Here is a 13,462-nt window from a genome sequence, read left to right as displayed (position 1 = left end):
GTTTCTAGAATGGAAAGGAAAACAGCAGGAACTACAGATCATAGGGACCAGCTGGGACCAGGGACTTGATCAAAATCAGATTGTTCTGTGATTTTCCCATTTTTGCCTCCTGAATCATTCTTTACTGCTATCAGCAGACTTTCTTCACATGGTGTATGACATGGTCACAGGTAGCTCCAGGCTCATGTCATCCAGTTTTTTCAATTAAGAGGAAAAACAAGAGTTTCTCTGTGGCTTCTTCAGTGTTAAATTCTAGAGAGTTGAGTCATGGAATCTCCTCTTTGACCATTCACAGTAGTCAGGGAGGTGAGATGGTATCATTACCCCTTTCTGGGCCATATGTTCACTCATTATCAGATGAATGGAGAAAAGCAGTCTAGGAAGAAATACAGTAGGCATTGCATTAGTTTTTGGATTTTATAATTAGATCTGGATACATTCAAAGAGAAGGAAAATAACTGGTAGTTTCTTAGGTTGGTTGAGATCAACCTAATAAATGAGGAGGTTTGGAATGGTTGGGAACATTGGGGTACACCATAAGGTGGGAGGGAAAAATGCTTATTTAACTTCTTTTGAAGAAGGTTTTTGAGTTGTGTTGAAAGATGGCTGGCATGTTAGCAGGCGGAGTTGGTGAGGAGAGTACTGTCAGTGAAGGGCAATGTGGGCAGAGGCAGGAAGTGTGTGCGCTCCATGAATGTACATCTACACTGGAGTGTCCTGTGCATGTGTGCATGGGTGGGCGTGTTTGGATATGGACGTGAGAGATGGGGGGAGCAAGCTACTGAACAAATCAGGATGACGCTTGCTGGCCCGAGTAAATAAGAAATTAGGACTGTATTTTATGGCTTCAGAGACTTTTTGAAGGGTTTTGAGTGAGGGATTCATGTGGTTAGCAGTGATATAAGCTGGAGGCAGGAGCCACCTAAAAAGCTGTCACAGGAAGCCACAGGGAATGAAGGCCTGAACTGGAATGGTGGCAGTGGGACCAGAAAGAGGCAGACAAGTGTAAGAGATTTTTTGGAGATGGAATTATCAGAACCTCATGACTAAGAAAATATTGAGGAGGAGATATTGAAAATGCTCTTTAACAGAGCAGAGGGTAAGAGATAGGCATGGCAGTTAGGGAAGGAAGGAAGATGTGCTTGGTTTGAGGCAATGGTGGCATATCTATGAAAGCTGTCTGATAGACAGAGATGAAAGCCTGCCTCACAGGGGAGACAAAAATCAGGGCTAAAGAGAGTTCTGTTATATCCATATTATCAGAAAGCAAACTTGCAGACATTGCATTTAGAGTGTATGCATGTGGAGGGGGTGCCCTGGCATCGAGAGCCATTTCCTGTTACACTGCCTGCTCTGTCCTGTATATGCAGCTTCCCCCATGGTAATAATTGCTGGGTCAAATAAACTGGCTGTTAAGTATCTCATTGCTCTGCATACAGATGCCTGCTATGGACTCTTACTCATATTTCTTCATGGAAATAGCAAGAACTCTTACTTGCACAGCTGTCTCTTAGGTAAGGCTGTATCCCCCAGAGCTCCTCTATGCTGCTTTACTACATCAAAAAGTTTTATCCCCTTTGCTCCTGGTTGGCCATTTGGGTTAGTACCATTTTATAGCATGGCTCTGATCAGTCCCATAGAAACATCTTTTCATTCATTCATTCAACAGCATGTATTAAACAAATAGTAGTAATATAGTGGCATTAATAATGCTATTACCAACAACAACTAAAAAAACACACAGCCATTTAGTGAGCTCTTATTCTGGGCTAGACCCAGTGCTAAGATATATTTATTTCATTTAATTTTTAGAAAATCCTGGAAAGTAGATTGACAGTATCCCTGGTTTACAGATCAGGAGACCTGAGGTTCTGAGAGTTTAAATCAACTTGTTCAAGGTCAAAGGTTAAGAAATGGCAAAGCTGGTATTCAAATAGGATTTTTTGCTTCAAAGACCATTCTAATAATCATTACACTAAGCAGTCTCTCTTTTATATGGAAGGCAGTGTGCTAGAATCTGGCATTAAAAGATGAAAAGACATAGTTGATAAGGAGCTAATAGTCTTTTGGGGGACATGATTAAAATCATAAAATAATGTGACAACACATTGATTTTTATGGGAGCTTTGAGGTGGACTACCTAAGCCAGCTGGAGGATTCCTAGGGAAGAGTTCCTAAAAGAAGTGGTCTGAGCTGCATCTTAACAGAAGAGCAGTAGGCGTGAACCAGGTGCAGAAGAGGTGGAAGTAGGAGTCCATCCCAGCTATAAGGGCCCGGGGGATACAAATAGTACGCTGGAATTATTGTTCTTCGAATTCTGGATGCGAAGTCAGGTGGCAGCATGAGATGAGGGTGAAGCCAGCAGCAGGGACTAGTTCTTCAAGGGAGGACCTTGAAATATTTTCAGCCACATAGATAACTCTGGCAGCTCTTCCGAGAAGAGACTGGAAGAGAACAAGATGAAAGACAGGGGGATGAGGGAGGAGATTAGGATATTAAGGCAGTCGTGAAATAAAGAGAATCGGACCCAGGGCAGTAGCATTAAGGATGATGCGCGGGCGTTGGGTTAGAGAAATATTTAGAAATCAAAACTGCAGGACTTGTTGCTTGAGATCATGAGAGAAAGGAGTGGAAGAGGGACTTCCAAGGTTCCAGCTAGAATGAATGCGTGAATTATGTTGACCAAAACTGTGGTTCAGAATACAGAGGGAGGATTTCAATTTCGACGTTTTGAGTTTTAGGTGCATAGGCTATTGAGGAAGAAATGTCTAGCAAGTGATTGAATATTATATGAGTTTGAAATGCAAGAGTGAAGTTGGGGCTGGAGTTTAGGATTGTTTTAGTCTTTAGCATGTGGGTGCTAAGGGGATCAATGCGGGACTTTTAAGGCAACTAATTAGTACAGATGTTCTTTTTAAGGGCAGCTTGGAACAACGACAATAAATCGTGTCATTGAACTTGTATTGGGGGGAGTTGTTTGTCTTGCTCCTCACAGTACGTTAAAACTTCATATGGTTGCGGGATGAGGGAGGGCTTCTTGGCAAGGGAATGGACTATTTTAATAGCCTTAATAGTACATTCCAGCCTCCTCCAAGCACCAAGGTCACCTTTCACCAGCTCCGTGCTCCTTGATCCCTGAGGTCTCTGGCAAGTATTTCTACAGTTTAGGGGATCTGGCCTCTCTATCATGAATCTCTAGCCTCTCACACTTTTGTTCTTAACATTTTCATTTAATCTAAGAAATAAGCAATGTGGGTTCTTATAAAATCTGGAGCTCTCTGTGTTTCCTCTACTTCTTCCAAGTACAGAGCATCTTCTGTCTTTCCTGTTGCCTCACTTGCCAGTTCACTGACTTGCTTATGAGCTTTGTAATTGGCACAGTACAAATTTATGTCTCAGCAAACGTACAAATTACTGCATGTAATGGGTTTTTGGGATCACTTATAAATAATTGAAACCATGAATGTTAAATTCTTGAATGCCAAGGGTCTACTGAATATCAATATTTCATGGAGTTCCATAAAGAGCATTATGAATTCCAGCTTTTGTGACTCTTAAAATATATTTAAAGATTTTAAAAAAAATTTTTCCTTCTTCTCCCCAAAGCCCCCCGGTACATAGCTGTATATTTTAGTTGTGGGTCTTTCTAGTTGTGACATGCGGGATGCTGCCTCAGCATGGCTTGGATGAGCGGTGCTAGGTCCGTGCCCAGGATCCAAACCCGTGAAACCCCCGGCTGCCACTGGAGTGCATGAACTTAACCGCTCGGCCACGGGACTGGCCCCATGACTCTTAAAATATATTTGAGAACTCCTGATCCATAGTATTGGTGTCTGTGACTTTATCATTCCTTTCTCTTTTTAGAATAAATTAACATGTTAAACATCTTCCTTGTGAAGGTGTTTAAAAAAACAAATCCTTCTTTTACGTTTCATGGAAGTAGTGGGATTTGAAATATGATGCAAAATATTTCGTATCTTATATTTCATTTCATTTTCTTTGGTTGATGTTTCATTTTTTAATGAAAGAATAATATATGCTGTTGTCAAAAAATAGAATATTCAGAAGCATGGGGAGTAAAAAGTGAAAATCTTGATTTGCTTCACCCTTCAATTCCATTGTCCTAATATTCTGATTTGTATCCTAAACCTTTTCATTTGGATTCACACAGGTAAGTACACACATAGATATATAGGGAATTTATTTTAAAGTTAAATGGAATCATAGTATATATATATGTATTGTTCTTGTTTAATTTTAAAAATCGTTAGATATATAAATACCTGCCTCTTTGTTTTCAACCTCTGCATGGTATTTCATGGTAAGAATGTATTCTAATTTATTTAACTACTTCCCTAGCCGTGTCCTTTTTTTTCTATAATAAATATGAAAGCTGTTGAGGAGGATTTTTTCCCTATTGTCACCAAACTGTTGCTGAAGCCCAAAGCTGGGGACAAAAGCTGGGGACTAAGGATAAGTACTCGTGTTTGAAAGGAGCCCCCAGCAGTGAGAGCTGGACGTTTCCCTGTGGGGCTTACTGAAAGGTATGAGAAGTGTTCACTGTCCCACCCAGGCTTTCTGCAAAGAGCACTGAGAGACAAGAAGGTTCTAAGATTTGAGGGAGAGCTGTGTTTGTGGGGAAAAGTTATTTTCTCCCTTTCTAAAATTAAGAGAAGGGAAGCACTCTAAGAGAATTACTTGCAGAGTTTAGAGATGCCAATAGGAACAAGCGACTGGCATTTAATCGGACATCTGCTTAGCCAGTGGATTTGCTGACCTACCCCATTACTACCTGAACAGGGAAAAAGAAAACTGCTGAGAGTTGACCCGGTAGAGGACTGTCAAGTGGGAGATGGGTCAGAATTGCCCCATTCCCAAGCCAGAGTTCCAATCCCTGGCATGTGTCAGTTGGTCCTATAATAGAGGGAGATGAGATTGGGGTATAGTTGAATAGTTGGGAGAAGAGAGTGTGGGTTTTAGAGGGGTGTGGTATAAATGCCACCTGCCAAGGGTCAGCTCCAAGAGGTAGCCAAATGATTGCTTTTCCCATAGGTTACTTACTATTTTACAAGAACCATGATAAGACCCAGGTTCCTTTTGCAAGGTCTTTAGTCAGTTTGGATAGTGTTTTAAAGTTACATACTGTGTTTCTTAAAGAAGAAAATAAACACTTAAGTAATTAGTCCAAAAGAAGTCATACTAATAATATCTTCTCAATAAATTGGAGTTGTTGGATAGTCAGTAATATCAAAGCCAGCTTCGTCCAGATGGCGTTCAGCATACATGAGTCCTTAATTATAAATGGTGGGGGGGCATTCATGTATGTCTGATATGTTGTCATCACATTCTAGAAATGGTTACCAGGAAGACTGAGGCTTATCTGAGTAGTGCTGCCACTCCACAGGAAGTATAAGTAATTAAGCAGCCATTTTTAATAAGATAAGACTAGATTTACTCTTTGTGCTAGTGGTAAGTACAAATTAAAAAGGTTCTGCAGTGCTAATGGGAATGTTTACTTGGTATGAAACACCTTTAATTGGTTAAACTAAAACTTTTATTCAAACCACTTCAAAGGAATCATGTTTATTTTCTGAGTTGGTCATAACATAGCTTCATGCAAATTTTTCTGTGAGGGAGGAGCAGTTTTATCATTCAGCTATAGGGCAAAATCATGATTATATTTAGAAGGTAGAAATAAAGTATTGCAGTAACTTATAAGAAATTATAAGGACAGTGCATGTTAAGAGCATGACACATCGTTGAATAAGAAATTTAAGAGCCTAATAGGTTTTTTAGGAAAGATTATATTCAAATGAAAGTGAATATTGTATTCTCATCTGTTTTATTTGTATTTTTGTGGTTGTTTTTCACTGAATGTTTGACATAATTATAAAGGTTTGGTACAACTATACATTCCTTCTCTAATAACTATAGATTGTTTTAAAGTTATTAAACTAGAGACATAGAAAATGGTAATTGTAATAACTTTAATATGTGAATGTTAAATTTTTAAAAATATACATATTGTATGAATCTTGAGTTTCATGCTTTTATGCTTAAATTTACATATTTCTTTAAAAACATGTTCCATTTATTTCTAATTTTTTTTCCTGATATATCTTACAGGGAATGCCACGATCATTTTCTGCAATCACAGTAAGTAACGCGGAGGTGAATGATATGAAGACTGATACACAGAGAAACAAAATCCCAATAGAGGAACTTGGTAAGGTTTCTGAACATAACATCATCACTGAAGGGACACCAAATAAAGAAGACGAAGCAGTGAGTTGTTCTGAGAGTTGTTCAAGTGCCCAAGGCAAGTCGTTCCATGATGAGGCTCAAGGATCTCACCCTGAGTCCAGCTCTGATCCTTCCAATCCTGGAACTTCACGTGCAAAGGCAACTGATTCCGTTCCACAAGCTTCTGAAGAAAACAAGGTCAAGAGGACATCCTGCATGTATGGGGCAAACTGCTACAGGTAAAATGAAATTACAGGTAGCATGTAATTCCGTTATTTCAACAGCATGTAGCCATGTAGATATATGCTATAGTGTATGAGAAGCCTAATAAAACCCATTGGCCTAAAGGTTAGGAGTTTTGTCCTATATCTACTGGTTTGGACTTTCTCAATATGCATTCTAGCAAATGCTGCTAGAGGCTTTTAAGATACAGTGGGGAGTTAAGTGTTTCATAAGCAGACATTCTGATTAATGCAAGGATCTGAACTGGGGAATCCAGACTTGAAAATTCAATCACTCAGACCTAAATACCTGCTTATTTAGTGTGTTATTTAGATACTAGAAAGAGGCCATCATAAGTAGTTGTTGTATACAGTATAACTATTAAGAGAATTTTAGGTTGTGTTTAGGCATCTTATTATATTTGTGCATTTTCCTTTATATTTTTCTAATGGTGCTCTTGAATCACCATGATGCCTTCTAAAACAACTAATAGGGGCCGGCCCCCTGGCCGAGTGGTTAAGTTCACGCACTCCAGCTTCAGCGGCCCAGGGTTTCGCCGTTTCGGATCCTGGGAACGGACATGGCCCTGCTCATCAGGCCATCCTGAGGCAGCATCCCATGTGCCACAACTAGAAGGACCCACAACTAAAAATAGGCAACTATGTACTGGGGGGCTTTGGGGAGGAAAAGGAAAAATTGTTACAAAATCTTTAAAAAAAACAAAAATAAAACAACTGAATATATATTTTGTGCATTGATGAGTTACTCCTGTACTTCTTTATTATATTGTACTCTATTTTCTGATTTCTTATTTTGTGAATTTAAATTATAATCCCTTATTTTTAGGCTATAATTTTAGCTGTAATGTTTATACTAGCATGTTTATAATTACACAGGCCTAATTCAGAAGTATTTCTTTTCCATTTCAACTTGTCAAATCAAATATCTTCCCAATACATTCCAGTAGAGTTTATTGTCTTCTATGCAGTAGCATTTTTATATCGAATATTCCGTTCATTTCACATTTATATTACCTCTCTTTAAAATGCTTTGCCATTTTAGCACTTGACTAACCATAATTTTTAATTTCAGCAGTTATAATTTATGCATTTATTCATAATTCTGTCTGTTTTCAATACCCTTAGTTTCACATATGGAACATAATGTATAAACTTGTAGAATAGAAGTATATAACCTTCTATTATTTTGGATTTTTGAAAAATCCTGTTTCGGATTTGTGTTAGTTCACTAGGGCTGCCCTGACAAAATATCACAGACCGAGTGGCTTAAACCACAGAGATTTGTTCTCTCAGTTCTGGAGACTGGACGTCCAAGATCAAGTGTCGGCAGGTTTGGTTTCTCCTGAACCCTCTCTCCTTGGCTTGCAGAAGGCCTCATTCTCATTGTGTCCTCATGTGGTCTTTTCTCTGCACGTGCACATCCTTGGTGTTTCTTCCTCATTTTACCAGGAAACCAGTCATACTGGATTAAGGCCCCGTCCTATGACCTTATTTAATCTAAGTATCTCTTTAAAGACCCTGTCTCCAAAGACAGTCACATTAGGGGTTAGGGCTGCAACATACGAATTTGGAGGAGGATGCAATTCAGTCCACAACAGTATTCAACACTGGCGTTTGTCTTTGTTAAAGGTGATTGAATGCTTTATCAAGGTCACAATGAATTCATTCATATTTGATGATGATACACGTTAGTTTTAATCAGTCATAGCTTATGAATAGTTATTTCAATTTTTTACTAATTTTGGTATGTATAATTAATACCTAAGAAATATTTACCACTGAATCTTGAAAACAAAATGCTTATTTTTGTAACAAAGAGGAGAAAATAACATATCTTGAGTTCTTGTTATATATGTACATCATAACAATCACTTAAATGTATCTCTTCTCCGGCCTCACTGCCACTGCTTTGGTTCATGCCGTGGTCTCTCTGGGCCGAGTGAATAATCTCCTAAGTCTCCACATTTTCCCTCAAGTTCATATTCCTCATTGTTGCCTGAGTGATCTGGTTAAGAAAATAAAAACAGAGAAAAAGAGAAAGAGAGAGAAAAAACATCTGACAACATCACTCTCTTGTACGGAATCGTTTGGTGATTAGTGTCCGGGTTTCTTTGCGTAGTCCAGACGGCCCTGAGCTCCCGTTAATTCTCTGCTCCTGCCGTGCTGTCTATGTCCTTTGGACCTGCTGTTCGCTCTTTCTCACTCCTGTCTTGCTTAAAGACCCTGCTCACGTTCAGCTCCTTTCTGAGTCCTTTTCTGACATGCCCCTTCTTCCCCAAATTGCTCATCCTACTTGCAACTTTTTCCTCATACAGTTTCTGATATTTGATATTAGATCTAATATTTAAAATCTAATCATTGATTTCTAATTATGTATTTACGTGTTCTGTCTCTCAATAGAAAATTCTTCGTCAAGGGGAGTCTTGTTCAATCCCTTGATGTCGTGCTGTTGACTCCCAAATCTGTATCTTCAGCACAGATTTCTGCACTGAATTTTAGATCCAGATGTTTATCCACCACTGTATCCACAGGCGCTTCAAATTCAACATCACTAAAGCGATGGCATCTTATTTCAATCCTTTGTGAAACAAACTTACAGCAAAGTAGCGTTTAACTTTGTTTGCAGGAACTGTTACTTCCAAAAAGTTCTTTTTGAAAATTTTACTCTTTTGAGGTCATATAGTTTTTCTGTGTATTAGCATGTATAGTTCCATTAGTAAACTAATTTTAAAAACTGGGCAGAAGTTACAATGTCTTTCTCTTACTAGCATGCAAAGAATTTATACTTTAATTCAAACTTGTAGTTTTTATCTATATAAGGTTATATAAATTATCTAAGAGTTAATAGTATATAAAATAAAGTTTTCACCTCTGCTAAAGATGGAGTATCTTGTTGAAGACCAAACTTCACAGTGAGAACAGCTAGGCAAGCTGAACACTCATGTTTGAAAACACCCGAGGCAGCCAGGACTTTGAGGCTTTTCCCCTTGTGACATTTGCCAATTTTTTAGTGTTTCAGGCTGAGGGCTAAGAGGCCAAGCAGAGTTTTGGGCAGTCTCATGGGGCTTAGGCAACAAACATGGAGTTCAGTATTTGCCAAGCCGGAGGGTCCCCATATGGAAGCATAGACAATCAGAAGGGAAAATATAAGCATAAATATAAGTGAATATTGACTATATAAAGTAGTAATAATTTCTGTGTTGTATAAAATATATGTGAAATTAAAATATATGAAAATAGCATAAAAGTGGTTGGGGATTAAAGCAGGTAAAATTTAACTACTCTAGATACGTTATATAAGGGGAATTATACAGGATTTGTTGTTTTGTGACTGGTTTATTTCACTTAGCGTAATGTCCTAAAGATTCACTCATGTTTTAGCATGTGTCCGAATTTCCTTTCTTTTTAAGGATGAATAATATTCCATTGTGTGTATATACTACGTTTTGTTTATCCACTCATCTGTCAGTGGACACTTGGGTTGCTTCCATCTCTTGGCTGTTGTGAATAATGCTATGAACATGGATGTGCAAATAACTGAGATCTTGCTTTCAATTCTTTTGGATATATATATAGAAGTAGAATTGCTGGATCATATGGTAATTCTATTTTTAATTTTTTGAGCAACTACCATACTGTTTTCCATAGCAGCTGTACCATTTTATGTTCCTGCCAACATGTACAAGGTTCCAGTTTCTCCACATCCTCACCAACACTTGTTATTTTCTGGGTTTTCTTGGTGGTAGCCATCCTAATGGGTGTGAGGTATAATATATCATTGTGTTTTTGATTTGCATTTCCCTAATGATTTGTGACGTCAAGCTTCTTTTCATATGATTGTTGGCCATTTGTATATCTTCTTTGGAGAAATGTCTATTCAAGTCCTTTGCCCATTCTTGAATCAGGTTATTTGTTGTTGTTTTTTTTTTTTTTGAGAAAGGTTATCCCTGAGCTAAGATCTGCCACCAATCCTCCTGTTTTTGCTGAGGAAGACTGGCCCTGAGCTAATATGCATGCCCATCTTCCTCTGCTTTATATGTGGGATGCCTGCCAGAGCATGGCTTGACAAGTGGTGCATACGTCTGCACCCAGGATGCGAACAGGCGAACCCCGGGCCGCTGAAGCAGAACGTGCCAACTTAGCAGCTGTGCCACTAGGCAGGCCCCCGGTTATTTGCTTTTTGGTCATTGAGTTGGAGGAGTTTTTTATATATTCTAGATATTAACCTCTTATTAGATACATGACTTGCAAATATTTTTCCCCTTCTATAGGTTTCCTTTTCACTGTTAATTGTATCCTTAGATGCACAGGTATTTTTTAATTCTTGTGTAGTCCAATTTGTCTATTTTTATTTTTATTGCCTTTGCATTTGGAAAGAAATCTTTGCCAAATCCAATGTCACGAAGCTTTCCTCCTGTTTTCTTCTAAGAGTTTTAAAATTTTGGTCTTACATTTAGGTCTTTAATCCATTTGAATTAATTTTATATATAGTGTAAGGGAAATGTCCAATTTCATTCTTTTGCATGTGAATGTCCAGTTTTCCCAGCACCATTTGTTGAAAAAACTGTCCTTTTACCCATTGAATGGTCTTGGCACTGTTGCTGAAAATCATTTGACCATACACGCGAGAAGTTATTTCTAGGCTCTCTATTCTCTTCCATTTGTCTATACACCTGTCTTTACGCCAGTACCACACTGTTTTGATAACTGTAGTTTTGTAATAAGTTCTGAAGTCAGGAAATGTGAGACCTCCAAATTTGTTCTTTTTTAAGACTATTTTGGCTATTCGGGGTCACTTGAGATTCCATATGAATTTTAGGATGGATTTTTCCATTTCTGCAAAAAACGCCATTGGGATTTTGATAGAGATTGCATTAAATCTGTAGACTGCTTTGGGCAGTATTGACATCTTAACAATATTAAGTCTTCCATTCCATTCCATGGGATTTATTTCCATTTATTTGTGTCTTCTTTAATAGAAATTAAACCATCGTATAAGTCTTTCACCTCTTTGATTAAGTTTAATCCTAAATATTTTATTTTTTTAATGTTATTATATATGGAATTTTTTTCTTAGTTTCCTTTTGGGATTGTTCATGATGAGTATGTAGAAACACAACCAGTTTTTGCATGTTAATTTTGTATCCAACTTTGCTGAGTTAGTTTATTACTTCTCACAGTTTTTTTGTGTGTAGAATCTTTAGGGTTTTCTACATCTGTAGAAAAATGCATATACATGTACACCAAAAGTAGAGTGTTCATGGCACTATTACTTATAAAAGCCAATAACTGGAATGAACCCGAAAATCTATAAATAGTAGGATGGACAAATAAATAGTAGCAGCTTCATACAATGAAATGTTACAGTGTAATGAAAATATACTACTGCTATGTGAAACAACATAGAGTAATTGTGCAAACATAAAAAGTAATTCTCAAAGAAGTACATACTATATATTTTCACTTCAATTCAAGAAAGGGCAAAACTATTATGTTGTTTTATAACATGGCTTCTCAAAGTGTGGTCCAGAGAGAAACCTCTGAGTGTTCCAGTCCCAAGATGCTTTAGGAAATCTGTTAGGTCAAAACCATTTTCATATGGTTTTTTTGTGTGTGTACCTTTTTCACTCTCATTTGCTCAGTCACAAGTGTACAGTAGAGTTTCCCATGGGCCACATGATCTGTGTTATTGTTAATGATTGAATGGAGAAGCAGATACGAGAATCCAGATACCCTCTGTTAAAGCCAGACATTAAAGAAATTTCCAAAGTATAAAACAACGTCTACCCAAATGTTTTTCGAAGATAGAGTTATGTTAAGACGTTGTTTATGATAATATGGGAAGGGTTTATTGTTATTTTTAAATAAATACATTTTTTAAATTTCTCATTTTTAATTTCTAACAGGTTAAAAAACCCACATGGGGGCCAGCCCATTGGTGCAACGGTTAATTCGCACACTTTGCTTCAGGGGCCCGGGGTTCGCCAGTTCGGGTCCTGGGTGCAGACCTATGTACCGCTTGTCAAGCCATGCTGTGGCAGGCATCCCACATATAAAGTAGAGGAAGATGGGCACAGATGTTGGCTCAGGGCCAGTCTTCCTCAGCAAAAAGAGGAGGATTGGCAGCAGATGTTAGCTGAGGGCTAATCTTCCTTAAAAAAAACCCCAAAACACGCACATAAACAAAAGGTCTTTGAAGTTTTACTAATTTTTCTTGAGACCGAAAAGTTTGAGAAACATTGTTTTAGGTGACATTAAACCCATTAGTAAAATGGGTTTAATGATTGGAGGGGGACCTTCTGCGAATTCTAGAATCTCAATAATGTTCTGTTTCTTATCTTAGGGGAGGGTGCATAGGTGTGTTCACTTTATTAAAAGTCTTTAAAAGCTGTGTATACTTATAATATATATATATCCAATATAAAATACTGTTTTCAAATTGTCCATTGACATTCATGACATACCATATGTCACCAAAACTTTATTTTGTTACCATGAGAGTTCTCTACTGACTACATGTCATGAGCTTTGTTTTTAACAATGTAGAATATTGGTTCACTTTCCTGAGTAATCAGATTTGTATTGCTTAGTTTCCTGCCATATCCTATTAATTATTTTTTCTAGTATATCTAGAAATCTATTATACCCTATTAATTATTTTTTCTAAAGTATGTTTGTCACCCTCATAGGAAGAATCCTGTCCATTTTCAACACTTCAGTCACCCTGGTGATAGTGATTATGGAGGTGTACAAGTCATGTGTCAAGATGAGGCAGATGACCGGCCTGAATGTCCCTATGGAGCATCTTGCTATAGGTATGTAAACCTGAAATGTTTGGTTGTACTCCTTTTCTCCTTAATCTCTGTTATTTATTCAGGAGAAATTGCAGGCAGCTTCTCATCTCAAGCCTTTAACTTTTAGTTTTTAAACTTCCACAGTTAATAGGTTTTCATTTTGTTAATAGGTAGGATTATAAT

The 13,462-nt window shown here is 37.7% G+C and overlaps 1 protein-coding gene across 2 annotated transcripts in view; it reads left to right on the top strand.

The window, feature by feature from the left end:
• APLF (aprataxin and PNKP like factor) overlaps positions 1-13,462 on the top strand; it is a 90,645-nt gene that overhangs the window by 56,729 nt on the left and 20,454 nt on the right. For both annotated transcript variants that reach the window (XM_001491969.5, XM_070235363.1), the window contains 2 exons: positions 6,127-6,482; positions 13,175-13,300. In XM_001491969.5, coding sequence (XP_001492019.1) covers positions 6,127-6,482; positions 13,175-13,300 — 482 coding nt within the window. The remainder of the gene's footprint in view (positions 1-6,126; positions 6,483-13,174; positions 13,301-13,462) is intronic.

The sequence above is a fragment of the Equus caballus genome, chromosome 15, assembly GCF_041296265.1.
Source record: "Equus caballus isolate H_3958 breed thoroughbred chromosome 15, TB-T2T, whole genome shotgun sequence".
Classification (NCBI taxonomy): domain Eukaryota; kingdom Metazoa; phylum Chordata; class Mammalia; order Perissodactyla; family Equidae; genus Equus; species Equus caballus.
Note: the sequence above shows the minus strand (reverse complement) of the source record. Positions and strands in the feature narration are given on the sequence as shown.